The sequence below is a fragment of the Brassica napus genome, chromosome C3 (genome assembly GCF_020379485.1).
Source record: "Brassica napus cultivar Da-Ae chromosome C3, Da-Ae, whole genome shotgun sequence".
Classification (NCBI taxonomy): Eukaryota; Viridiplantae; Streptophyta; class Magnoliopsida; order Brassicales; family Brassicaceae; genus Brassica; species Brassica napus.
In genome coordinates, this window is record NC_063446.1 from 4,238,688 (window position 1) to 4,266,521 (window position 27,834).

The 27,834-nt window shown below is 33.5% G+C and overlaps 4 protein-coding genes and 1 pseudogene across 5 annotated transcripts; 2 read left to right on the forward strand and 3 right to left on the reverse strand.

Moving 5' to 3' along the window:
• Positions 1 to 1,164: 1,164 nt before the first annotated feature.
• On the reverse strand, positions 1,165 to 2,686 carry LOC106383447 (annotated as a pseudogene).
• A 1,979-nt stretch (positions 2,687 to 4,665) lies between these two features.
• On the reverse strand, positions 4,666 to 8,309 carry LOC106386308 (receptor like protein 21-like). 2 transcript variants are annotated; one of them, XM_048752017.1, is made up of 6 exons: positions 7,739 to 8,309; positions 7,424 to 7,579; positions 7,270 to 7,338; positions 7,070 to 7,144; positions 6,245 to 6,955; positions 5,884 to 6,171 (listed from the first exon to the last, which is right to left on the reverse strand). In XM_048752017.1, exons 1-6 carry the CDS (start codon positions 8,136 to 8,138, stop codon positions 6,122 to 6,124), a joined length of 1,461 nt encoding a protein of 486 aa, XP_048607974.1. In that variant the 5' UTR covers positions 8,139 to 8,309; the 3' UTR covers positions 5,884 to 6,121. The 2 variants fall into 2 exon arrangements, with proteins under 2 accessions (XP_013681623.1, XP_048607974.1); XM_013826169.3 differs by having other exon boundaries at positions 4,666 to 6,955; positions 7,739 to 8,283.
• Positions 8,310 to 12,665: 4,356 nt separating this feature from the next.
• On the reverse strand, positions 12,666 to 17,416 carry LOC106386311 (UTP--glucose-1-phosphate uridylyltransferase 1). Its single transcript, XM_013826172.3, has 19 exons — positions 16,948 to 17,416; positions 16,806 to 16,853; positions 16,482 to 16,573; positions 16,299 to 16,389; positions 15,827 to 15,887; positions 15,672 to 15,749; positions 15,535 to 15,585; positions 15,374 to 15,447; positions 15,041 to 15,113; positions 14,875 to 14,932; positions 14,649 to 14,761; positions 14,306 to 14,338; positions 13,984 to 14,036; positions 13,830 to 13,905; positions 13,696 to 13,752; positions 13,522 to 13,605; positions 13,346 to 13,444; positions 13,068 to 13,244; positions 12,666 to 12,990 (listed from the first exon to the last, which is right to left on the reverse strand). The coding sequence occupies exons 1-19, from the start codon at positions 17,013 to 17,015 to the stop codon at positions 12,964 to 12,966; spliced, it is 1,413 nt and encodes a 470-aa protein (XP_013681626.1). The 5' UTR covers positions 17,016 to 17,416; the 3' UTR covers positions 12,666 to 12,963.
• Positions 17,417 to 17,641: 225 nt separating this feature from the next.
• Positions 17,642 to 20,354, forward strand: LOC106386201 (glutamate decarboxylase 1). Its single transcript, XM_013826082.3, has 5 exons — positions 17,642 to 18,899; positions 18,990 to 19,194; positions 19,454 to 19,654; positions 19,729 to 19,943; positions 20,045 to 20,354. Exons 1-5 carry the CDS (start codon positions 18,814 to 18,816, stop codon positions 20,352 to 20,354), a joined length of 1,017 nt encoding a protein of 338 aa, XP_013681536.2. The 5' UTR covers positions 17,642 to 18,813.
• Positions 20,355 to 20,374: 20 nt separating this feature from the next.
• Positions 20,375 to 21,215, forward strand: LOC125584121 (glutamate decarboxylase 1-like). Its single transcript, XM_048752018.1, has 3 exons — positions 20,375 to 20,461; positions 20,542 to 20,717; positions 20,798 to 21,215. Exons 1-3 carry the CDS (start codon positions 20,375 to 20,377, stop codon positions 21,093 to 21,095), a joined length of 561 nt encoding a protein of 186 aa, XP_048607975.1. The 3' UTR covers positions 21,096 to 21,215.
• The last annotated feature ends 6,619 nt before the right edge of the window (positions 21,216 to 27,834 follow it).

Below are 27,834 nucleotides of genomic sequence, written 5' to 3' on the forward strand. Positions count from 1 at the left end.
ACTTTTGTCCATGTCACTTATTCTTACATTTAAGATTTAGCCGACTGCTCTACGGAAAGTTGACACGTGAAAGGAGATATAGGTCACTCATATTCTTTTTTTTTTCTTATTACATGAAAAGCTCATCAGCCACATATTTTCCTTCTCGCTGTGCCTTAACACTGATTATTTGTTAGGCTTAGTGGTGATGTGGGAGTTAGGCAACTGATTATCTTACTGGATAGTGTTAAGGGTGACGCTTTACACATTTGCGATATTTTTCTTTTTCTTCACCACCATGCATTTTATCCTTTGCGATATGTTTTATGTTATGTGGTTCATATTCATTCTCAACAACTTATTTGGCCTGCCGCTTTAGAGCCAAACGGGATAACAATGAAAGAATCAGATATTCTTTTAAAATAAAGGCCTATGACTTTTGTGACAATCAGTGTGAATGTTCTAAAACAAAGATAAAAGAGATTGAAAAGATGTGTGGTGTGTAGAAAAAGCATGACCAGTGAAACTATTTATGGACCAACCGTATTATCTTTGTATTTTATTTCTGTAGGTAACTTTGGATTCGAGCTGGTAAAAGTGGTCAAAGTAGAGTAGGAGACAGTTTGGGACAACTGGCACAATATGGTAGAGAAATTAGAAAAAACTTATTCTGAATAATTGTTTTTTTTTGTAATTTAAATAAAATTCCAACCCGCATAGGGGAATTTAGATCAGAATAATTGGTTGAAAACACTATAATGTAATATCACTCTGTTGTTTTTAGTATGTAAATTGTTTTAATTTTTTTTTTGTTGCTTCATAGTATAACATGTTCTCACCTATGGTTCTCAAAAAAATAATGAAATGATTTTAATTGATGTTAAACTAACATCTCCGTTAATAATAATTTGTGGAGTATCCAACAATAAAAACAAAAGAAAATAACTCTTGTAGGGAAAGATAAGAAAATAGTAAATTTGAAAACGTACTTTGCGGGGACTAAAACTGCAAAAAGAAAATAAAAACATGACTTTTTTTTTTTTTTTTTTTAAAACATCACTTCATCAAAAGTGGTTTCATGTATAATAAGAGGAAGACAGAAGAAGAAGACGCATCATGGATCTTTAAACTTTTCTTCACAGATCCTCTGGGGCGTTGATGTCCTGTAAGAACAACAAGCACAAGTTGAGTCTAGTGATATAGTTCTTACAATATCCTCCCCGGGAATATAAACGTTACCTTATCCTTGACTACAGCATTATCCGGGATTTCAAGTTTTGTCCCGGAGTTTGCCTTCAGTGACACTTTTCCCTTGAGAACAACGCCTGAGGCCCTGAGCCAAACCAGACATCACCAGAGACCTTAAGGCTATCCAGCTCAACTATACTCGGGATGGACTTGAACCGGCCAAGGAAGCTCGCCACCTGTTTATTAAACACACACAAAAAGTTACACTGTATAACAGTGAAATGCTCTTTACAGAGAGCGAAGAACATTCTCTTACCTTTTTGAATTCGGGTCCCAACTCAATAGCTGGGTTTGTGGGGTTTGTTCTAGCTTTGTTCCGTGTGACAAAGCCATCCACGAGAGTGTACAAATCAGACTGTAAAAGATGATTACAGATTAACTCTTTATTCCATGTTCAGTGGATATTCTGAGCTTTGTAGAAGTTTGGCTTACTTGAACAAGTAGCAAGTCTGAAGTTGCCTTCACTGGTAAGAAACATGACCGAGGTACATTCACACCGATTGCATTTTCAAAGAACTGTTTGAAGACAGGTAGCATTAGAATAAGCTGACTGGTGTGTTTCTCTAAAAACTGCGTTAACGAAATATATAACAAAATGCATACCCTTATCGCTGCGCCAGCTGCAGTTTCCAGTTGAAGAACTTTGACTCCATCGACTTCCTGAGAAGAGCTTAAGACTAATCACGCAAAGTTGCAATTTGCAATAGCCTAACCGCGCAGCATGGTATGAATAAAAAATAAGTACCTTCGGGTTTGGGATGATCTCCATCTTAAGCGCATCAGCTTCCACAAGCTTTTTAATGGCTTTCAAGTTAACCCAACTGTAAAAAACTAAACAGTTAAGTCTCCCAAATTAAATCTATTATCTTCAATGTTTTCGGGACCAGATAGACTACTTACAGGTTGTTTGTGTTGAAAATCTTGAATTTTTCAATTGATTTGAATTCATTTACCTACCAAAACGCGAGCAATTTAACACGCATAGCCAGAGATAAGCAATTTCGTTTAATGCTTAGAAAAATAACATTTTATGACATGTTATGAGCGAAACATGTAACAAGTAAAGGAAGCTAATGAAAGCTAGGATATATAGAGTCTAATTGCTACAAGAATCTCACGTAAAAATAAAATCTATATCATCAAACCAGAAAGAAATAAATCTAAATAAAAATTAGAAGGAAAACAGATTAGTGTGGACTTACATGCTCATCAGGAACCTGAGCAATCTCCAAAAGCTGAGTTACACATAGGAAAAGTCAAATTTAGTGGTCAATAGAACTATTATAAACTCTAATAGCAGAAGAACACTTAGGATGATATTCCGTTGAAGCTCATGTCAATGTTGAAAGTTGTGGAACCATAGGTGGAGATAAGTTGCAGTAGGAACACGGTTGGTAAGAGAAGTTGAAATCGCGATTTGGTCAAGACCATAGAGCTTTGATCTTAGGAGGAGATGCATTTCGTTAATCAACACCGGAACAGGTCGAGATACTGACTTGTGCAGTCTAGTATTCCTTTCCTTCCAAAGCATGTAAACTGTATAAGTGCGGATGAGTCGAGAAATATAGAGCATAAAGTAAACGACACACAAAGTTTGTTTATGGGGTTCGTTTCTTACATCCCCAGGATCTCGTCCAGATTTCATTGATCACTAGAACAAGAATGCAAATACATCATTATTTGCTAAAGCATACATCATGCACAAACCTCCTGACATGCTCTTTTCTAGATAGATATCTATGAAGATTAGGAATCAAGCACACATGCATTGATCACCATCCGGCCGCACCAGAGCTTACTGTCTTCACACAGCTGCAATCTTCACAGACCTCCTCAATGAAACTGCATGTGCTAAACTTACATCTTCAAACTGCAGCCTGAAATACCATCTTACAATGGATTTCAATTTCTGATTTATAGAAATTGTTCGAACCCAAGACAAGACATCTTCGAAGGCAATCGGTGGAGTGAAGTTGGACTGAGAGTATCCATTCTTCAGTTGATTGATAAAGAGATTGGGGTGTTGAAGAACAGAGGATTGAATCAGCAGGATGATATATGTCTTTGGAAGAGAGAAAATGGGGCTTTTAAAGAAGGTTTCTCCACGGCGTAAACTTGGAACATTACTAGAGCTCAGTCACCGAGTGTCTCTTGGTTCAAATGAGTATGGTTTCCTGGTGCTACTCCAAAGTTTTCTTTCCTCATATGGATTGCAATACATAATAGACTATCAACAGGAGACAGGATTTTAAGATGGAATCCTCAGGCTGTATTTACATGCTGGTTGTGTAAAACGGCACCTGAAACGAGGGATCATTTGTTTTTTGAGTGTGTTTATTCACAAGAAGTTTGGTTGAAGACTATCAAGAACCTAGCAGGTAACAGAAGAAGTTGTGATTGGTCTAGTGTGGTCCAAGTGGTGGTGAATGGATTCCATGGTAGGATTGTGACTTTTCTTCTTCGCTATTGTTTTCAAGCAGTCGCATATGCATTATGGCATGAACGAAACGTGAGAAGGGTGAGTGAACCTTCTTTGCCTGCCCGTTGTCTAGTTGCTCGATTGGATAAGTTGGTCAGGAACAGGATCACGTCTTTGAGGAGGAAGAAAGGAGGAAAATATGAGAAGGCAATGGAGGTTTGGTTTAGTAGAAGCTAATGGAGATTTGAACATTGTATAGAAATTTATAGATTTTATGTTTTATGATTGAGGCAGTGCAAAATCTGTAACAAGGTTTTTTTGATTGAAATAAATTTAAAATTCTTTCAAAAAAAAAAAAAAGAAGTTGGACTGAGAGAAATCATAGTTCCAGAGCTTTGAAGAGTAAGAACAAGAAAAGAGAAGATAATCTCATGTTTCCATCACTAGAACCACAAAGTAAACAAGTTACAGGAACAACCAAACCCCATCTTCTAAGCTTTTCCCTTGTTGATAATCTGTTCCAATCAGTGACCCAAACATTGAATGAATTCTTAGGAATATTTCCTTTAAACCATACTTTGATGGATACCAAGGAACAGACGGAGGAAGGGGATGTCTAGAATCCCAAGTCTTGGACGATGAGAAGGTAGGGGAAGGCTGGCCTTTAACAGAAGAATAATGGGGTGGCTTCCTCTAGGTACAGACCATGTGCCACTAGCTATATAGCTTGGCTCACCGTAAATATATTCCCAATGCCTGTGACCCTCAGCCCGCTAGATCTAGTAAGTGAAATCAGAGGTCCTAAGCCTGTTCAGTCATCATGCCATAACAGTTGAACCGCGACTCTAAGTTGACAACCGGTATTTAAATGACCACCAACTCTTAGAAGGCTGATTTAAAAAACTTGATTAAAAAGACTTGTAATCCTACGTACACCACGAAGAAGTCGTCTGATATATGTGTAGCTTAAGACTCATATGTAAGTGTACATAATGAAATAAGTACAATCATATGCCTTATGTGTAGTACATATATATATTTTTATTCAAGCTTTTGGGTAGGAATCAAAAGAACAAATACTGCATAAAGAAACATAGATGATCTAAGCTTTCTGTGGATATAATTATAAATATCCAAAGCTAAGATGAAAGATTTACGAAAACATTCTTTTTGCAAAGGCGATGAAAGCATCGACAATGCAGAGCCATGCTTGATGCCAAGTACAATCAAAGCACATAAGTACAACAATGCCCATCAATGCGGCCACATAAGTTGAACCGGTGCTGTAGTAGAAGACCTTCATATCAATAAAATCTTCATCGTCTTCTTCTTCGCCTCCATTATTTGCTTCCTCTGAGATCTTCTTAGCCTCACAACTTATATGGCTCGGTGGTCCACAAAGAAGAGGATTGCCTAAGAAGCTGCTCTCGTTGAATGTGTTAAATTGCCTTCCTTGGGGAATGATTCCTGATAGATTGTTGTGAGACACGTCGAACACTCCAAGAAACGTAAGGCTTGTTAGCTGGTAAGGAATGCTTCCGTGCAACATGTTGTAAGAAAGATCAAGGCTCTCAATGGCCTTCAGATTGGAGAAGCTAGATGGTATAGAACTCGACAAGAAATTGTGAGATAGATTCATGACTTTTACTTTCGGGAGATCTCCTATCTCTGCTGGGATGACACCACTTAATTCATTGTTAGACAGATCCATCCCATAAATATAATCAATCATTCCTTTTCTGAAATTACTTCCTCCAGTGGGATAAGATTCATACCTTTTCTTCACTTCAAAACCGATTCCAATATCCTTAGTGATATAGTCTTGTAACGCAAGCTCCTCTACCACAAATGTGAATCTGTAAAATTCCAACTTGATACGCTCCAGAGAAAAATCTATCCCGTAACGAAAGTCACGGGACATATCTTCTCGCACTCCAAATGATAAGTTAAAGAAGCATGAAGGTATGGAGCCATTAAGCTTATTATCTGAAATATCCAAAACTTGAATAGCGCTCAAATCACACAGCCCCCTTGGAATATTTCTTGACAGATTATTCCCCCTCAACAAAAGAATGCGTATTTCTAGGGAATTGACAAACTGCGGGATACTCCCAGAGAGTTTATTGTTACCAAGATCAAGTATTTGGATACCTTCCAACAATGAAGGAACTGGTCCTGTGAAGTTGTTGTTGTTGAGGAATAAATATGACATGTCCATATGTGATGGTAAGGCTCCAGATAATACGTTTCCAGAGAGGTCCAGAAGATAAAGATATTGCAAGTCCACCAAAGAAGGTGGTATGGTACCTTCTAAGAAATTGTTTGATAGAAATAATAATTCCAAATTAGATAACTTAGATATCCAACTTGGAATAGCACCTTTGAGAAAATTGTTTGACATGTCAAGGAATTCCAATCTGGTGGACCTAAGCAAACCAACTCCAATCTCCCCTTTATATAAGTTGTTCTCAATTCTCAACACGCGCAAGGAAGTGAAGTTGGTTCCTCTTGGAAGAAATTGGCCGCTAAACTTGTTGTGAGAGAGCATCAGATATTTTAGTGAAAAACAACTCGTAAGAATGCTTCTTGGAAGCTTACCAGAGAAGTTATTGTAAGACAGGTCCAAGAATGAAATGTTCTTCATCTCACCCATAGACGGCGGAAATGCCCCTTCGAACCCATTATAAGAGCCATTCATTTCCACCATCTCCGGAAGCGCATGGCCAATATTATTAGGGAACATCCCACCAATTTGATTTGCTGAAAAATCCAAAACCTGCAAAGTATGAACTATTGTAGGCATTTGAAAAATTGTGAAAAGATTATTTTTCAACTGTAATACTTCAAGCTCTGAATTATTCGCCAGTAGCCAGGTAGGAATGTGTCCAGATAACTTGTTGCTGGATAGATCAACTAGACGCAAGTTCTTCTGGTACACAAGGAATGAAGGAATTTTCTCCAAGCTACAAGATCGTAGCAGGGCAACACTCAGTTGAAATTTTGGCTGCCACTTTCTGTTTGTATCAAGTTGTAACATATCAGATCTTGATGAAAGTTTGAGGACCTTGAGCTTTGTGAGATTGGTGAGTGGTTTGAGCGATAATACGCCTGTAAAGTTGTTATCTAAAAATGATAGATACTCTAGGGACTCAAGGCCACTGAAAGTAGATGGTATACTTCCAGTTAACTGATTGGATGAGAGGTCAAGAACCCTTAGCTTGTTCAAGCTACCCAAACAAAGAGGAAGCTTGCCTACAAGATTATTTCCTCTGAGATCGAGCAGCCGCAGATTTTTCATTCCACAAACTACTGCAAAATGATATAGTTTGGAAAACATTAAGATAGTGAGAACAATAATCTTAGTTGTAGAAGTCACGAGACCCTTCTCATACTTGTTGTAGATGTGTAGAAAACAATAGTCACCTTCTATTTGTCTAGGTCCATCAACAAAGTTATTAGCAAGACCCAAGACTTCCAACTTAGTCAAATTCCTTAGATCTGAAATAATGTTACAAGAATATGGAGATGATGATATTTCAAATGTCAAATCAACAATTAATGTCATGAGTTAAATCTCTGAAAAGATATATCCCGGAGATAAATAACACTAACGTGAATGTTACCTGGAATGGAACCGTTAAAACAATTTCGACTCAGATCCAGCACCTTTAAATTTGTCAAGTTTTGTAGTTCTGAAGGGGAGTCCATGAGAATATTAGAATGATAACTAACAACTGCAATTAAAAGACATAAAGAAAACGACCTAACCAAACATACCTTTAACAGGAAAAGGGCCCGCTATGAAGTTACTGCGAAGATTAAGAGTTGTAAGTGATGTAACGACACTCAGAAAAGGCAAGGTGCTGCGTTGGATTCCATTGGAAGAGAGATCCAGAATCTCCAGGTTTTCCAATTTTTTTAAGCTTTTATAACCTGCAAGCAAAACACCTTGTTAACAAAGTATCCAAAACATGACTGGCCATCGGATGTAATTGTGCGTTACATTACATGGCATAAACATAGATTGAAAGGGCATTATCAGCATAAAGACCACAAGGGTAAACTCAACATTGTGAAAAGCCTAATTAATACCTTCAACATCATCAAAGACGCCAGTTATTGCGGATTGAGATAAGTTCAGACTTCGAATCTCTTCAAAGGGATGCAGCAAAGAAAGATTTAAGGAATCTCTTAAGAAATTCCGACCAACGTAAAGCTGGATAACCCGCCCGCTTGTATGATTGCACTCAACACCCTTCCACCCGCAGCAATCGCTCTTTGTGTCATTACTCCAAGTAGGGAGAACAAAATTCAGGTTCCGTTCTTCAGTATCTTCTTCGTAGGACGATTCAGAACTCTTCGAGATCATGTATTTCTTGAGCTCCAACAAAGCTTTCCTTTCTTTTTCAATGCAGGTTTTGCATCCTTGTAGATGCGCCAACAATAATATCACCCATATCAAGTAATTTTTCAATAAACCCTTCCCTTCCATTGCAAATAAGATAAAAGAGCAAATCAGGAAAAAAAGAACCTCTAAAGCTATTTGCGAGTGTAAGTTCTATGTAAGATACCACCATGGTTATATAAGAGTTCAACGAAAAGTCTTTCTTAGTAAAGACGCACTAAAACTCGTGCATGTCACATACGTTACGTGAGATTAATGGGTATAGTTTACTTTGAATAGTATGAAAAACTAAGTCTTCGTGGGAAACATTCATAATCGGACGATAGGATAAGACCAATATACGCTAATACCACGAAACAAGCAAGGGAAGAATACGAACTCAGTTGGGTCATCCGAATACTGAAAATGGCCCACGCAATTTTTTTTTTTTTGTTTTTCGTTATTGGAATTGTGCAATTTTCCAATTTAAATCAATACGACCCTGTCCGGTCAGGCCTGTTTTTATTCTTTGAAATATAACTCTTATTTTTTGCTAAAATTCTTTGAAATATAACTCGAATTGATATAAAAAGAATTATGTAATTTAGTGATATCTATTATTTGATTATAATCTTGTATAATTTTTGTGACATACTACTGTAATTTTGAATAAGTTTGTATATTTTTATTTGTTTAATATGCTATGAGAAAAACATATTATAAAAATCAAGGTTCTAAAAATCGGTTTAGGCCCCCGCCTAGGCGGCAACTCGGTCCTATCTGAAACGATTTTCTTAAAATCCGATTTATACCGACTTATATGACTTAAATTGGTTTAAACTGTTCTAAATTGGTTAAAATCGATCTAAAGTTGTCTATATATGTTAAATTAAGCAATAATATTATTACAAATCTACAAATTTGCCTACTTTCTTCTGTTTTGTATATCTAATTTTGATAATTCATCACCATAATTTTATAATTAAACTTAAAAACTAAAATATGTCCTATAAATGTATAAAATATATAAAATAAATCAATAATTTGCTAACGCCTAGGCTTCGCCTATGCCCCGAATAATCCGCCTAGTCGCTAATCCTCTATAAAGCGCTTAGTTACCGCCTAGCAATTTTTAGAACATTGATAAAAATTGTTGATTATATTTTTCGAAAATCTGAAAAAAAAATATTTTTTTCAATTATATGAAAAATTCTGAATTAATATGAAAATGTGTACATGATACTTTAAATAAAATGTACGTGTAGTTTTGGTAATTTTTTTCTGTTAATTTTTTTATTATTTTAAAAGTTTGCATTATCTTGTTTTAACTAATTTCATAAATTCTTTATATTTTTATTTTATGTACAAAAATTATTAAAATAGAAAATTATATATAGATATAGTGAGTGATAAGAAATATTATTAGGTTGAGGTTAATTAGTTTTCTATTATCAATGATTTAGTGTATCGACTATTAATAAAAATTTAAAATCGTTTATAAAAATATTTCTATAATATCATATGTACTTATATGTATATTCTATATTAATATAATGTAATATATGATATTTAATTGTTTCTATAAAGGGTTTTTAGTAATTTAAACCCCAAAGTATTTTTAAATCAGAAGAAAAACCTCCAGGTAAAATTTTATGTTTTTAAACCTTCAATTAAGATTTTGTTAGTGTATTAACCTCTCCGTTAACAGTTCTGTCTAAAATGAATGTAAAACATTAACTTAAAACACTGAGTTTAGTTAAAATGAAAAAACTGCGTAGTTACCCGAAAACATGGTGTTATTAAACGACGTCGTTTACGGACTGTGTGTTGTCTTACGTAAAAATCATGTTGTTTTCAGATAACTACGTGTCATTTTTCCCTTTTAATGAAACTCAACGTTTCAAATTAACGTTTTACATCCATTTTAGACGGAACTGTTAACGGAGGGGTTTATACACTAACAAAATCTTAATTGAAGGTTTAAAAACATAAAATTTTACCTGGAGGTTTTTCTTCCGATTTAAAAATAGTTTGGGGTTTAAATCACTAAAAACCCTTCTATAAACAACTTATCTTAATTCATCTATCTTTGAAATGTTTAATTGTTTTTTTGGTAATATAGATTAGATTAGGTAATTCTAGGATTAGTTTCCTTTTTAAAACTTAAATTAAATAAATAAAAATTCAAATATTAACAACCAATCAAATTAAAAGAATTAATTCGAAACTTCACCTATGAATGACACATAATCAAAATCCAATTAAATGACTTCTTAATTAATATATATAAAGATACTCATTCAGATCATTTTAAATATGATATAGTTTGAATATCTAAAATAAATTATTTTGTAAAATCCAAATGTTTTTACGTTTTTTATGATACTTAACAAATTCTCCACAAAATATGGTTACAACACAGATTTTTTACCCAATTAATATCTTACACTCTTAGTAGATTAATTAATTCAGTCAATATTAAATATATTATATAATGAGTAGATAAATTCTCCACAAAATATGGTTACAACACAGATTTTTTACCCAATTAATATCTTACACTCTTAGTAGATTAATTAATTCAGTCAATATTAAATATATTGTATAATGAGTAGACAAAGTTATGAATTGATCCAAATTTAAAGAGAAATTCTATAGGCTTAGAGTTTAGAGTTAAGTGCTGGCGTTTTGGGATATGATTTCAAATTTTTTTAAAAAAAAAATTAAAATTTTCAAAATAAAAAGGGTTATTTTGATCATTTTCTTTCTTGAGGGCTATTTTGTGACAAAAACTTAAAAATAGCTATTTGATAGAATTGCCCAAATTTAAATGACAACTTTTTATCAATGATAAAAATTAATGCTATTAAAAAGGAAGGAGTTCCAAAAAATCTACTTATGAAAGTTGTTTGGACTGTTTCCTTTTATTATATTTTGGTCTTCCCCTATATATTATAACATGTGACCAGCATTAAAATTTTAAAATAAAAAACAAACACATCTCCATAAAGAATATATGGAGAATATGCTAATGACTATTATCTTACCAAATACAGGAGAAGTTAGATGTTTAAGATTTTAATGCTCTTCCGTCATATAACCAAAGGGAATAAAAATCCCATTAAAGTTTATTGATCCAATAATTGTATTTGTACCTCTCAAACCAATTAAATCAATAAAATATGTTTCACTTTCATCTTTCGGCAACATTACCAATCTATGCATAATTTGGTTTATATAAAAATGTCAATTAAGAGTGTAAAATCAAGTACCAAAATTTCCACTATCCATTTTACAATTATTAACATTAAAAATTTACTACCAAATAACTGTAATAGTGTAATCGAGGAGAACACCACTAAACCAGATTATATGTGTAATGTGATCTACATACAATTTTGGAATTTTAACCGGTTTAGTTGTAAATATGATTTTGAAACATATTATTATAAAAACAGAAAAATCATATGTAATACAAAATAAGAATTACAAATTTTCTTAAATCATTTTGAAATTGTTAATAGATCCACTATAAAAAATTGAATAACTAGCCCCTAAATTAAAGCAATCACATTAATAACAAAAATTTCTACTTGCAAATCACGCTTTAATATAATTTATATAAATTGACAAGTCTAATAGGTTATTTAGTTTTTTATTGTTATAAAATACATGAGAAGTTTATCAATTTTGTAAAAAGTGTTATCAGAGTTTTCTGGATTTTACCGGGACACATTAATTAGTTTATTTAGCTTTTTGTATTATTATAAAATACATGAAAATTTCAATAATTTTTTTTAAAAAAGTGTTATCACGTTTTACTGGGTTTTTACCGGGGTAACCAGTACAAGTTCAAATGTTAATGGTGGGTTTGTAGATTTTATCCAGGTCCAATTATGTTTCAGTTCAATTCTCGGTTTTCGGTTAATTTCATAATGATAGATAAAACATATTGGATAATTTTGGGTTTTCAATTTAAATATCGGGAAATTCGATTTGTTCGAATAAAAATATTAAATGATTTGGATAATTTTAAATAAAAAATATCTGATATTTTGGGTATTTCAATTTTGGGTAATATCGAATAAAAATATCTGATATTTTGAATAAAAATATTAGGGTAATTCAATTTTGGGTAATTTGGTTTATAAATAATAGTTTTTAGATATTTGGTTATTTAGAAATCAAATATAATTATTATTTATTGGTATATGATTTGTATTTTAAAACTCAGGTACCCATTTGATTCTATGTTTGGTTTCAATTTTCGGCTTCAGATATATCATATTTGATGGGTTATTTATGAAATTAATTTCAATTTTGGTTTTGTGTTTTTCTGTTTGATATGGTTCGGTTCACGGTTCTATGTAAATGTATCTAGACCTATACACTATTTTATATTGAAATTCATTTAAAAAAATTTATTTAATTTCGAAAACAAACTCGCGAATCAAAATCTAGTATGATTTTAAATTAATAGATTATATATTAGTAATTACTCTCTCTTTTTTCCTTTTTTTAGTAAGTAAAATGTTTTAAAGAATTTGGTTGCTTCACAATGTAAAATGTTCAGTTTAGCAAAAAAAAAATGAAATGTTCTCGCATATAATGATATCAAGATGGTTCTCGAGAAAATAATAAAAATATTTTTAACTGATGTTTTCATTAACACATTGATGATATTTAGAATCCCAACAATAGAAACAAAAGAAAAGAAAGCCTCGTATAGGGAAAGAGAAGGAAATAGTAAATTTCAAAACGTTACTTTTTTTTTACTTTGCGGGGACTAAAGCTTCAAAAAGAAAACCAAAGAAACACCACTTATCGTGTTATTCTTGTGGTCTTTTACCTTATACAAAAGTTTCATGAAGAGTACTTGCATGTATTAAAAGAAGAGGAAGAGAGAAGAAGACGCATCGCAGTTCTTATTTCTTTACAGATCCTCCGGACCGTTGATGTCCTGTAAGAACAACAAGCACAAGTTGAGTCTAGTGTTATTAGTTCTCACAACATCCTCCCCGGGAATATAAACGTTACCTTATTCTCGACCACAGCATTATCCGGAATTTCAAGTTTTGTCCCGGCATTTGCCTTCACTGACACTTTTCCCTTGAGAACAACGCCTGAGCCAAACCAGACATCACCAGAGACCTTAAGGCTATCCAGCTCAACTATACTCGGAATGGACTTGAACCGGCCAAGGAAGCTCGCCACCTGTTTTATAAACCAAAACAAACATATAGAATCTCAGTTGCATTGTATGAGAATGAAATACTCTTTACAGAGAGCCATACAGGGGAAGAACGCTCTCTTACCTTTTTGAACTCGGGTCCCAGTTCGATCGCTGGGTTTGTGGGGTTTGTTCTAGCTTTGTTCCGTGCGACAAATCCATCCACGAGAGTGTACAGATCAGACTGTAAAACACGATTAATAATTAACTCTTTATTCCATGTTGAGTGGATATTTTGAGCTTTGTAGAAGTTTGGCTTACTTGAACAAGAAGCAAGTCTGAAGTTGCCTTCACTGGTAAGAAACGTGACCGAGGTACATTCACACCGATTGCATTTTCAAAAAACTGTTTGAAGACAGGGAAACATTAGAAGAAGGTCACGGTTGTGTTTCTCTTAAAAAACTGCATTGACGAAATACAGAACAAAATGAATACCCTTATCGCTGCACCAGCCGCAGTTTCCAGTTGAAGAACTTTGACTCCATCGACTTCCTGAGAAGAGTTTAAGACAAATCACGCAAAACTGCAAATGCTTAATTGCGCAGCATCGTATGATTAAAAATAAGTACCTTCGGGTTTGGGATGATTTCCATCTTAAGCGCATCAGCTTCCACAAGCTTTTTAATGGCTTTCAAGTTAACCCAACTGTAAGAAGCTAAATAGTTAAGTCCCCGAAGATTAATCTGTAATTTCCATGTTTTCGGGACCAGATAGATTACTTACAGGTTGTTTGTGTTGAAAATCTTGAACTTCTCAATTGATTTGAATTCATTTACCTACCAAAACGCCAGCAACTTAAGTCTTAGTCACACGCAATAGCCATACACAAGCAATTTCGTTTAATGCTCAGAGCAGCAACATTTTATGACATGTTATGAGCGAAACATGTAACAAGTAAAAGAAGCTAATGAAAGCAAGGATATAGTGTCTAAACTGCTACAAGAATCTCAAGGAATCTCTCGTAGAAAGAAAATCTATATCATCAAACCAGAAAGAACGAGATCTAAATACAAATTAGAAGGAAAACAGAAGAGTGTGGACTTACATGCTCATCAGGAACCTGAGCAATCTCCAAAAGCTGAGTTACACATAGGAAAAGTCAAATTTAGAGGTCAATAGAACTATTATAAACTCTAATAGCAGAAGAACAATGAAAAAGCGTCAGGATCATAAGTTCCAAAGAAGACAATGACATATATCTCCATATATATTTTTTCACTATGAGCCTGGATACACCTATGATTTGAAGGTGGCATGCGTAATAACAAGGAGATATATTGCAGAATGCGCAGACAATGTTCAGTAGGTACTAAACACCAAGTTTGATTAGTAACTTTCCAGTAATTTTGCAGCCAAATAGCTTCATCTAAACAGGAAAAGAAATCTACCTGTACTTTTCCTTCGTAGGAGATGAGAGTTCCTCCCTTTACATCAGCTAGGGTTTTGGGTGTCACCTCCATACAATACTCATTTTTGTTTTGGATCAGGTGCTTCAAGATTTCTGAAGCAACACAGAGTAAATGACAGCCACAAATTACTCTCTGATTAAATGTTACTTTGCAGATTGCAACTAAGCAAAATGAATATAGGAAGAAACCAAGATGAAGATATTACTTAAGTCAACGACAGCGCCCAAGTTGTCTGAGTTGGCAACGAACACATACTCCTTACCCTGAATAGTGAGAAACCCGGAATTAAAATTGGCAAATGCTGAAAGTCACAAACGTATCAACTATCAAGGATCAATTCAGGAGACAATTAATAATATACTAGGAATAACCTGTGATATGAAAGCATCAAGCTTGCCACTGTTCATGAGGGATGGGAATACATCACCGTGACCGGGAGGATACCTTCACAAAAAGACCATTTATAAGTGGTGACAAAAATATAGGATATTCAAATGCATATGCCAATGCAATATTTATAGGGGAAAGAACTCCATAAGGATTGCAGTATTTGATTTACAAGCCCAAATGAGACTCATAAAGATTGTAATCATAGACTAGACCCCAGGACTTTTTGAAAATTTTGCGTAATAAGAAGAAACCAAAATGCAAAAGGCAGTTGAATTACAGTAATAAGTTTACTTGTCTACCAGAACAGAACATACCAGCCATCCTTGTCAGTCTTTCCTTTGCTAGGCCACGGCACAAACTCATCAGCAACAACACGAGGATACTTGCTCTGCACAAGTCATCACTGTCAGTTCCACAGTTGACTTAAATCGTTCAAATAAAGAAAGTTTAGTTTCTTGTCATTGACATCAAGTACCTGATTAAAAGTGTGAATATCAACATTGGAGTTGGTGTACTTCTCCACAATCTGAAAAGAGACAAAAAGCAGTCAGCCTACAAGTATCAGATAAATGTAGAACTAAAGAGAAGTGATTCTCGGTGGAAAAGAAGTACCTTTTGTGTGTCATCATGTGTGTTGAATGAGTTCATGAGAACCAAGGGAACCTTGCATCCATACCTGTTGTTGAGATTCTGTGGGAAAGCGATAAATGAGGTTACATAAAGGCATTAAGATCAGCGAAAAAAAAATGAACGGAAAAATGACAAACCTCGATCTGGATAACAATCAGGTCAAGAAATGTTAAACCATCACGAACTTCGATAACCGATCTGCATAGAAACAGGAAAAGAAAATGAAAAAACTATTGCTTGAAGAAAGAAAATGTCGCATAAATAATACATCAGGTAAGGACTGAATACAGTAAACTCAAGAAGATTTCCAAGAAAATGAAGTTATAAATATGGACTGTATGTTCTAGGATGAACTTGTTTACCCCTGACGTTAAAACAACTACCATATCCCTGCTATTTTCAAAAGCTAACAGTGGATTGTTTACTAGCTACTCAGGGATCCACTAAGTCCACTAGCCATGGCAACAAGGAGTACATGGTATAATAGATCTTCGGGTAGGCAAATGTACTCATCACTATCTCAAAGAGACTAGATCCACTACTCAAGCCAAGGATAAGCCAAAAAATCAAACTAAAAAACTGATAGTGACGCAAGACTAGAGAGCTTACTTTGGACCAGTGCATCCCATCGTCGTTCCCAGACCTCCATTAAGCTTTAGCACAACAAGTTTGTCCAACAGATACTTAGTCTCCGAAGCATCTTCATTACGTTGCAAACCATAAAAAAAAGCTTATCATAAAGAAAGCAAAGCTTCAATACAGATTTGTATCATTCGAGAAAAATAAAAATACCTTCGGAGACGTTAGCCATTTTATCGTAAGGAACAACAATCTCATCAGTAGGAGTCTGGATCTTGCTCCACTCAATGTGCTGAGCCTCACCGCTTCAAATTCACATAGAGCTCATTCAAATTCACATAGGACTCATTGGTACGTTTATATAATTATATGTATACATTCATTCAAAAGTTTCCAGATCTGTTCCCAGATCCGATATATGATACTTGCATCCATCGTTTCAACTACAAATCTACGTAAACTAGACTGTTCGATCTTTCGAATTTAAGATAATATCAACACAAAACTCGATCAGCAAAGAAAATTCAAAGGACGAACCTCAGGTAGCGAGAGACGAGGCTGATGAATCCGCTCCTCTCGTTATCACTGAAACAAGGGGTAAGAAACAGATGAGAGTCTAAAACGATGAAGAAGATTACCAGATCCAGAATTAGAATCAGGAAAGTGAGAGCGTGAAAACCTCATCTCTTTAAGTCCATCGGTGGCGGATTTGAGCTGGGGGAGCTTCTCGATCGCGGCTGCGGCCATGGTTGATTTTCTGAAACGAGAGATTCCGATCTAGAGATGTTAATCGCAGAGAGGTTGAAGATGAAGAGTGTTGTGGAATCAAAGGGGAGGGTTATTTATAGTAAGAGAGGAGTTAATGGTAACGAATGAATCGTCCGTTGTTTTTTTTTTTGATCAAACCAACTTGTATTAAAGAATCGTCCGTTGTTTTCTCTTTGCCAATTGTAAAACAGAAACCTCCACACCTCGCAATCGCATCTCCCTCTCCATTCGATGGTGGTTTTTACTGAACCGGTCGGTTTATGTGTTTGAACCAAGCGAATCGGTTCAATTTAGCTCAACATATTGGATATTTTTCCCCTATTTTCCTCTAAAGCTCGAAAAAACAGAATTCAAATCGAACCACAGTACAAAAATGGATCGAGATAATAAATTTCTTTTTAAAAAAATCATATTTATAAAATCCAAAATCGATTCTGTACAGAACCGGAAACCAATTGGAACACCCGTGTCCAGTTATTCGTTTTATTATCATCATTATTATTAGAAAACAAAATTAAATTTATCCATATGAAAGTGAGAAAATCGAGTACCACGTCTTGCAGGTAAGCTTAGCTATCCATTTCCGATGGTGCAGTTTTCACGTACCAGAAAAGATATTTTGATGTTGATATGTTATTTACAAACGTAAGAGTTCAACTTCATTGTTAACTGATGAAATGTCATAGGAGGAATGATTTAAATGAATTTTTTTTATATAAAATGAATACTATTTAACTGTCTGTGGTAGCTCAGAACTGCTTTTTCTTTTCTCCTCTGATGTTGCTTTAGTTTACTTTGATCAGCTACTAGTTTACTATGTAACTTCTGTAACAAACGAAAATAAAATTTAACATTTTTACCAAAAAAAATAAATCTTACAACCAAAAAAATTAAATCTTATAGTCTTGTAAAAAATATTACAAACAAGCATGCTAATCGGCAACACATAACATTTTTATTTAAGGGCCTCCCATAGAACATATTTAAGTTTTGAACCAACCAAACGTTAAAGGTACGAGTATGATTCACTAGAGAATCATCAGAGAACCAGAACTTGAAGCATGAAATGGCCTTATGGGTGCGACTTCTGCGCCGTGTCTACTTTCTTTTACCTCCTATAGAAAGCAGAAAGCACACCCTTACACACGGTCCGAGCCTGGTCCACACGCACATTTATAACTTATAACAATGTAAAAAGCAAAAATGTTTGGTCTAATTGTATAAAGAAAAACAAGATATTCCGCTAAATTAAACAAACCATAGGCGTCGAAAGAAATTTTGGCAAAAAAAGAGAATTTCGCCATTTATGAGAAGGCATTTAATTTTAAAAATAAATGCAATTTTCCTCGAATCCCATTAATCTTACGTACTTAGCACGCACTACATATTTTCACCCTGTTTCCAAGTATTTTTTTTTAGAAACCGTAGATCAACAAGATGGAAAGAAATGAAATCGTGTTTCCAATGTGGTGTCATTCGTGTCAGGACCTTCTGATTCTAACCAAACTTCACAAAAAGGTACATAGTATAGGCCTTGCGAAATAATTTAACTTTCTAAAAGAAAAAAACGAACATTTCCAAAAGCATTTATTTCAAAATATATTATTACCAAAATAACTCGCATGGTTTTTAGGGTTGCCCTTTTTTGATATAAACCACCCATATACATATATATATAAGGTATTTCACTTCTTCCTCCAAGCTCCATCACCACTTCTCTTGACCTTACTTTCTCTCTTATTGTCATCTCGTGAGCATTTGCTCCCTCATCGTCGTGATGGTGCTCTCCCATGCTGCATCGGATTCGGACGTTTCTGTCCACTCCACATTCGCATCACGATACGTCCGAACTTCGCTACCTAGGTAACACACGAATAACAATATAATAATCTTGATCATGTTATATGCATTTAAGCTGTATTATAGTGGTTTGTTTAAAACGTAAAATATCAGGTTCAGGATGCCAGAAAACTCGATTCCAAAAGAAGCTGCTTATCAGATCATTAATGACGAGCTTATGCTTGATGGTAATCCAAGGCTAAACTTGGCCTCCTTCGTGACGACGTGGATGGAGCCTGAGTGTGATAAGCTCATCATGGCCTCAATTAACAAGAACTACGTCGACATGGACGAGTACCCTGTCACCACCGAACTCCAGGTTTATATTTTAGTCAATATATATAGAAAAAATTTATTTTTGTAAAAAAAAAATCATGATAGTTGCAAAATTGAGTTTAGATAGAATTAATCATAAGATATATGCCAATAGTTAACTATGATGATTTGTGTTTCAAAAATGATGATATGTATTCACCAAGATTATTATAGTTAAGTAACAATCTCGACGTTGATAAGATTTCATTGAAGTAAAAAGGTGAGTTTTCACTAATCATTTTTTATTACTATTAATAAAACAGAACCGATGTGTGAACATGATTGCACATCTATTCAACGCACCGTTAGGTGAGACGGAGACGGCCGTTGGAGTAGGGACCGTTGGATCATCGGAGGCCATAATGTTGGCCGGGTTGGCCTTCAAGCGAAAATGGCAGAACAAGCGCAGGGCCGAAGGCAAACCCTTTGACAAACCCAACATTGTCACTGGAGCCAATGTTCAAGTAATTAACGATTCTTCAAGTTTAATAATCACGCTTTTGAGCAATGACTTATAATAATGAATCAATATGTTTAGGTGTGCTGGGAGAAATTTGCTAGGTACTTTGAGGTTGAGCTTAAGGAAGTGAAACTACGTGAAGGGTATTATGTGATGGACCCAGAGCAAGCTGTTGAGATGGTCGATGAGAACACTATATGTGTTGCGGCTATTCTTGGTTCCACTCTTAATGGAGAATTTGAAGATGTCAAACTCTTGAATGATCTCTTGGTCCTGAAGAACAAAGAAACTGGGTAATTATATATTTCTTTCATATATATCAATGGATTGTTACACACTACTGTATATATAGTACACTAAGAAAAAACAACTAACATATGCATGTTTTTGATAGATTGGATATACCGATCCATGTGGATGCAGCAAGTGGAGGATTCATAGCACCGTTTTTGTATCCGGAACTGGAATGGGACTTTAGACTGCCACAGGTCAAGAGTATAAATGTGAGTGGTCACAAGTATGGACTTGTGTACGCTGGAATTGGTTGGGTGGTCTGGAGAAACAAAGAGGATTTGCCTGATGAACTCATCTTCCATATCAACTATCTTGGTGCTGACCAACCCACTTTCACACTCAACTTCTCCAAAGGTAACGTACTTCGCCACTTCAGTATTACTATTAGTAGCTCACTCCAGAATCTATAAATTACTTTCATTTTTTCTATATGTATTTATTGATATTCTTCTTAATAAGCACAGGTTCGAGCCAAGTCATTGCTCAATACTACCAGCTGATCCGATTGGGCCATGAGGTGAGCCATGAAAATTGATTTAATATATCATGCTAATTAACTAAGCATTACTTACAAACTAATTAAATTGCATCAAACAGGGGTACAGAAACGTGATGGAGAATTGCAGAGAGAACATGATCGTCTTAAGGGAAGGGCTTGAGAAGACAGGAAGGTTCAGCATCGTATCAAAGGACGAGGGAATTCCACTTGTTGCTTTCTCCTTGAAAGATAACAGTTCTCACACTGAGTTCGAAATCTCCGAGATGCTTCGCAGGTTAGCTATCATTAATATGATCTCAAATACTCTCTCATGAAGTTCAGTGTGTTATGATGTTTTACTGTGATGTAATGTAGGTATGGGTGGATAGTGCCGGCGTATACAATGCCAGCAAACGCAGAGCACATAACTGTTCTTCGTGTGGTCATCAGAGAAGATTTTTCAAGGACACTGGCAGAGAGACTTGTGATGGATATTGAGAAAGTGATGCATGAGCTTGATGAGCTTCCCTCGCGAGTGATCCACAAAATTTCACTAGGAGAGGTGAAGAGTGAAGATAACGGCGACAACATGGTGGTTACGGTGAAGAAAAGTGATATTGAGAAGCCCATAGAGATCAATGTCAAGAAGTCTGACAAACCCATATTTTGTTGATGTTAGACCTTCATAGGTCGACTGGTTTTTGATTGAGTTTTTATTTTTATTGCGTCGATTTAAAATTTTGAAAGACATCATGTATCGTTTTACTGAATTGATTTCTAAGTTTTGAACTAATGTGTGATTATTAATCACACGTTTATTTTTGAGACATTAAAAGAAAGTTAAGTTTCTTATTTTGATAAACTATTCTTAGTTTCTTTGTTATGTCAATTACACTCCTAATTACTTTTATTTTGATTAGTTGAAACTAAATTCAGAAAAACAAGTAAATTCTGAAAACAAGATTTCTGTAATTGGATTGTTCAAATTTATTTAATTATATAAATTTCATGGACTTTGATTTTTTTAGATAGATGATGAAAACTAGAAACTCATATGATGTCATTCGGCCGACTCAATAATAGAGATCGAATTAAATAACATCACCTTTACAGTTAATTCTTATTTGGACAGTAATCATATCATCGATCGATCGGCAAATATTATTACAAACATTAACTGTGCACTACGCATGATCTTATGTAATCAATGATGAAATATAATAAATCAACTCGCATATTTTACATTACGAGGCCTATCATACTAGAAAAACTAAGAAGAAACCTTACCGTATTGGTCGATACGCGTTATCTTCCGCGTTCTAGTAATGTACAAAAGTAACCAACGTTTGGTCTAATTCTATGGACCAAACGATTTCTGAGAAAACATTTATTTAATACATGAACGAATTCAATAAAAGGCAAATATTTTCCTCGGATCCTATTCATCATTGACTTAGTAAGCATTAAATATTTTTACCGTGTCAATAAATCAAATTTCTTAGAAATCTTTATTAAGGAAACTGTTATAAATTAAGCATTGAAATGATCATCCACTTCTTTACCAAACTCAAGCACTATGATCATCTACTCATCAAGCACTATGATCACCCACTCATTTACCAAATTAAGCACCATCTTTGTTATTTTATGTATTGTTGTTCACTATAAATACCATCACTTATCTCACTCTTTTGTACACCAAAAACAAGAACAAGAGTTTATAATCAAAGAATCATTACATTTTGTTCTTCCTTCTTATAATAAACTCTCTCCTTTATACTAGTGTTATTTGCTTCCTACGGGTATTAAATTCTACTCTTATTTAAATTTCTCGATACTATAAATTATAAGTTATTTCATAACACGTTATCAGCACGATCGTTCTGCAATTCGGTAAAATTTATTGTATCATATATACTCTGCTATAATGGTCGGTATACCGCCTGTACTATTATTTATATTATGTTATAATGGCCGGAATACCGCCTATATTATTTATTAATATTTTAATTAATTTATTGGTCGGCCGAGCCGCCTTATATTCTATTTATTGTTAACTGGACGGTCGAGCCGCCTTTATTTTCTGTTTGTTGTTAACTGGACGGCCGAGCCGCCTTTATTTTCTGTTTGTTGTTAACTGGTCGGCTGAGCCACCTTATATTTTGTTTATTGCTAATTGGTCGGCCGAGCCGCCGTATAATTTATTTATTATTCTGCATTGACCGGCTGAGCCGTCGCATAATTTATTATCATAACAAAAAAATATTTATTCACCATAATTTTTATTTTTTTTTATGAAATTTAATAGATTTGATTGATCGTTTAATACGATATTTTCAGACTGATTTTCGGTGCACTCGATTTAACCCCAACGGTCACAAAGAAAATTTTTCAAAAATTTCCCCTTTCTCCAACGGTCATGAACAGTGATTTTTATCTATAAATACAACTCATTTTCACTCCATTTCATCATCCAAAACATTTCATCTCCTCTCAAAAAAAAAAAAAAAAAAAAAAAAAATTTCAAATCGCTCTCCTCCGATTTTTTCATTTCAAGAAAGATGATTCGCGCACTTTTGTTTTTATGTGCCATTTTTATTTGTGTTTCTATTTATGGTTTATTCGTTGGAGAATTTACTCCGAGTGAATTTAAGATGAATATCGGTTTAATTTTCTTTACATCGCTTCTCCTTGTAATTGCTTGCATGATTAATGTAAACGATTTTTAAATTATGAAGTTCATAATAAATGGTTCATTTTAAAATTGCGAAATTCTAAAAAAATAAAATAAAATAAATATATATATATATATATATAGTCATTTTAGACGATGATATATATATATATATCAACGCTTGTCTATATGTAAGAATAATAGTTATTTGATGAATTAAATTTTGCTTATTATACTTTAATATGCTTCATGGTTTAATGGTATTAAGGAAACATACTTTATGATTCATGGTCTAACATCATAAAAGAAATTATTTGTAATCGGTTAGTTTTGTAGTCAATTAGTCTTTGGTCTAATATCATAAAAGAATTTGGATTATATGTTGATATTTACTAATGTAATGGCCATGTTTATATGAGCAAAATTTAAAGTTTTCAGGATTGTGTATTCTCTCGGAAAGATATGTACAAGTTATCAGCCAATTCAGAAACGTGAACAGCTGAAACTTTCATCGCCGATATACTTATGTTTATAAGATAAGTATTTTTATGCTTTATATACAAGTTTAACAAACTTGATTAGATAAATCAATTTGCATGAAGTTGGCAGTGATATAAATTTGTTCATTAAATTGATTGATAGGTTAAACTTTGTTAAATAGCATGAGAGTAATAATATATTCTATATAATAATTACTATGAAAGTTTTATTTATTTTCTGATATAATAAGACACCTTTGTTAATATATATTTATATATATTTGAAATATTTTGATTTTATTACCATTTATATTGAGGATTTTAAGTTTAAAGCTTGACTCTAAAAGATCCATAAATTTTGGAAGATAATATATATAAAAAAGGTATTATCACCTGAAGTGATTACCTAAAGCTCATTTTGTATTTTGCATTTAAAGATTACAAGACCTGAAGTCTGTAAATAAAGCCAACTATGTTGGATGTTAAGTTTAAAAGTAAAATTTCTTCAAGAAATTTTTTTATGATGCATATATATTGAAAAATATCTATTGATAAATCACGTCTAGTTGATTATGATTCATTCTCCTGAAGAGAATATGACATTTAAAAAACTCATAAATAGTGGTTTTAGACGTGAGCATAAATGAGGTCAAGGTCCAAAGAGTTTATTTATAGAACTCATACTCTCACTTAAAGCTGAGAAAATAAACATGGTAATAAAGAAAAGAAATTATGAATTCATCTGAAGATGAAAGAAAATTTATTGTGTGTACAATACAAGGTAGTAAAAACTTATAGAATGCTTAAAAAGAGGATATATATGATGCTCCAGAAGTGTACATAGTATTACTGCACATAAAAATTCAATTTAAAGTTCTTAAGAATGCAATTTAAAGTTCTTAAGGTATTGTATTTTTATAAGTATCAAAAGTTAAAAATACATAACCCATGTAGGATATGTTGTTGATTAAGAAAATGAGATACATTCGAGATTGATAAACCTGTAGTATTATCATCTCGAGGGGAAGAGTTAAAGAATCTCACTTTTTATGATAAGTCAAACATCCAGAAGATTATGTTTACACTAAAACTAAGATTGATGAATTTTTCTCAAAGTAAATCCATGAGATTTTGAGACACTTATGTTGAGACAATAAGCAAACGAAACGATATATACATTTCAATCAGAAATAATTCTCAAAGCAGTATAAGTATTTTAGAGAAAATATCTACAGCCTCTTATATATTGTACTACACAAAGATTAGTATAATGAAGATAAATGTATAGTAAACTAGAAGTTTACATTTGGCATGAATCAGTTAGACCATTTTGGTTCATTAATAATGCGAATATATACTTAAAGGTCATATGCATAGGAACCAGAAGATTCTTCCGAATGATTTGACAAATGTTGCTTACCCATAAGATAAAAGGGTAATATGGTTTTCACCAGCCAAAATAAGATATTGGCATAAATAACGAAGATGTTAGTGGACTGATCACCCACTATGCATTTTTATAATATTGGTGAATTCACTTCTTAAAGTCTTTAACGACTATAGCACATTCACTGAGATAAGTGCTAAACATTTTGAGCAACAATGGTTCGCATCAAGCCAATAAATATTCACTAATTCTCCCCATCATTGGTATAGAATCAGAAACCAATCATTTTCATCTAAGAATGTTGGATGTTGCTCCGCCACAGAGCTTCAAATGAAGATGTGTTTTCAAATGAGGTTGGAAATATATGTTGGATATAAATCTCTATTGACACTTAAGAATCCAGAGCCATCCCCGAAAACTATAAGCAAGGCTATACATGAATTCTAAAAGTGAGTTAGTACTTCCAACATAAGGGGGAGAAAATAAACAGCTGGAAAAGAAAATAAGTTGAAATGAATTATCATTGATCCTCGGGCTAAACACAATGTGAAATAGAAGTCCAAAAGATAATTCATTTCAAAACTTACTAAAGCAGTTGCCAGACACGACCCATATAAATATAGTGGTCAAGTCACATATACCAGTTGTAAATGCTCCAATAAGAATAAATGTTCTACAAGAACAATATCAAACTGCTAGTCACGCCTGCAGCGTGGTAGACAGATTGGTTCCCAAGATAAATCCTCGTAAATGAAAAGGAGCATATATTGATAATGGTCAAAACGAGGCAATATAGTTTTGTATGATCTCCAGAAGAGAAATTAAACATGACTGACGAAAATTCAGGTACCTGAGACAAATGAAGAGATCTCAATAAGTTATGTCATGTATGAAACAAAATGGAACCGATAAGAAAATTGACGTCGATGATATTATACATGCAAAGTAGCAGTTGATATAATAAATGAGAAAGAGGATCATGAAAGAAAGTCTATTGAAAAGTGTACACAAAGAAATGATTGGCCAAATCAGAAAGATGCAATAGACAAAGATATAAACTTCTTGTGAAATAGAGAAGTATTTGGACCAGTAGTCCATACACTAAAAGGTGTAAAACAAGTGAGATGTAAATGAACCGTTGCACACAAAGAATGATCAATATGAAATTAATTGTGAAGAGACATAATTTCATGTGGTAGATGCAACTAGTTTCAAGTTCCTTATAGTCTGGTAATAAAGGAAGAACTTGAATGAAACAATCCACTTGAAAAATGTTAATCCCTGAAAGTATAATCCATGAAGGATTGATGATATCAAAATCATGTTCCCGGGAACTCTGCATATTCGATCGAATTGAAACAAACTATTTTATGGGATATATGAAATATTATAAGGTTAACAAATGTATCCATTTGTATTTATCAAGAGATTATAAATCAATAGAATCATGATTTGAATATAATCAAAACTCCTGAAGAGTTATAGAAAAATTATATTTTGAAAGAAAACTCTTGACAATACTATATTGTTTTTATGTATTCTAAACTGGAGATCTAAAACTGAGATGTTATCATAAAGATCCTTAAAGTATTTTATTTAAGACGCTCGTATATGTTTGGTCCTGAAATACCATACGTAAGAGTGTTATTTAAGAAAATTATTAATCTTTTTCATTACTGAAAGATGTAATTTCATATGAAAAGAAAGAAAATCATAATAGTAACTTCTATAGTTACAAATGAATAATTCGTATGTACGAGACGAATTTCTATACGATTATATGTAAGAAATTTGGTTTGAAATCCAAATAGACCAATAAACTATTGTCTAAGTCAAAAGAGAATTATGGACAAGAAGTCTAAAGGCCCTAGATATCATAATAGAAATGAATAGAGTTTATTCTCTTAAGTTCAATTCTCTGAAGAGAGTTGATTGGAATGCATATCCTGAAGATATTGTTTCCAGGGAAAGAAATATGATAGTAAGTGTGGTTGTACTCTTTTTCCTTATCATGGTTTTTTTTTTATCCCATTGGGTTTTTCCATGACAAGGTTTTAACGAGGCAACAAAGAACATACAAAAGATAGACAACCAAAGAGAATGTTACAATTTGAGAGATGAAAATCTATCATTGTTCTAAAGGTTCTATGACTACTCATTCGAGGGGGAGCTTACGTAGTTGTACTCTTTTTACTTTTACTACGGTTTTTCCCATTGGTTTTCCATGACTAGGTTTTTAACGAGGCACCACGTAATACAAGATGGATGATCAAGGGGGAGTGTTATAAATTAAGCATTGAAATGATCATCCACTTCTTTACCAAACTCAAGCACTATGATCATCTACTCATCAAGCACTATGATCACCCACTCATTTACCAAATTAAGCACCATCTTTGTTATTTTATGTATTGTTGTTCACTATAAATACCATCACTTATCTCACTCTTTTGTACACCAAAAACAAGAACAAGAGTTTATAATCAAAGAATCATTACATTTTCTTCTTCCTTCTTATAATAAACTCTCTCCTTTATACTAGTGTTATTTGCTTCCTACGGGTATTAAATTCTACTCTTATTTAAATTTCTCGATACTATAAATTATAAGTTATTTCATAACAGAAACAAAATAAAAACAATCGTGTTTTCAAACAAAACTTCTCAAAAATGTACTTGGTTTTAAAAAACCTAAAACGAAATTAGAGGCATTATTCTACTAACATAAATAAAGTATAGGCACTAGGAAGAAAATTCCGAGAAAGGAAACCTCTAAAAGTTCGTTCATTTCAAAATATATTATTACACAAATAACCCATATAAAACCCATTCATAATTGGTTATCATTCAATATCAATTATTATTGATATAAA

What these genes read in the sequence shown, in the direction of transcription:
- LOC106386308 (XM_013826169.3), bottom strand. Translation starts at nt 8,138, where the DNA reads ATGGAAGGGAAGGGTTTATTGAAAAATTACTTGATATGGGTGATATTA. An exon ending in CGTCTTTGATGATGTTGAAG is followed by an intron (nt 7,580 to 7,738) that starts GTATTAATTAGG and finishes TTTTGCTTGCAG; the next exon opens with GTTATAAAAGCTTAAAAAAA. An exon ending in TTTTAACGGTTCCATTCCAG is followed by an intron (nt 7,145 to 7,269) that starts GTAACATTCACG and finishes ACATTATTTCAG; the next exon opens with ATCTAAGGAATTTGACTAAG.
- LOC125584121 (XM_048752018.1), top strand. Translation starts at nt 20,375, where the DNA reads ATGTATTTATTGATATTCTTCTTAATAAGCACAGGTTCGAGCCAAGTC. An exon ending in TGATCCGATTGGGCCATGAG is followed by an intron (nt 20,462 to 20,541) that starts GTGAGCCATGAA and finishes TGCATCAAACAG; the next exon opens with GGGTACAGAAACGTGATGGA. An exon ending in ATCTCCGAGATGCTTCGCAG is followed by an intron (nt 20,718 to 20,797) that starts GTTAGCTATCAT and finishes GATGTAATGTAG; the next exon opens with GTATGGGTGGATAGTGCCGG.
- LOC106386201 (XM_013826082.3), top strand. Translation starts at nt 18,814, where the DNA reads ATGGTGCTCTCCCATGCTGCATCGGATTCGGACGTTTCTGTCCACTCC. An exon ending in CTGTCACCACCGAACTCCAG is followed by an intron (nt 19,195 to 19,453) that starts GTTTATATTTTA and finishes TTAATAAAACAG; the next exon opens with AACCGATGTGTGAACATGAT. An exon ending in CTGAAGAACAAAGAAACTGG is followed by an intron (nt 19,944 to 20,044) that starts GTAATTATATAT and finishes TGTTTTTGATAG; the next exon opens with ATTGGATATACCGATCCATG.
- LOC106386311 (XM_013826172.3), bottom strand. Translation starts at nt 17,015, where the DNA reads ATGGCCGCAGCCGCGATCGAGAAGCTCCCCCAGCTCAAATCCGCCACC. An exon ending in AAGACTGACAAGGATGGCTG is followed by an intron (nt 15,114 to 15,373) that starts GTATGTTCTGTT and finishes CTTTTTGTGAAG; the next exon opens with GTATCCTCCCGGTCACGGTG. An exon ending in CGGCTGGTGCAGCGATAAGG is followed by an intron (nt 13,606 to 13,695) that starts GTATTCATTTTG and finishes GTCTTCAAACAG; the next exon opens with TTTTTTGAAAATGCAATCGG.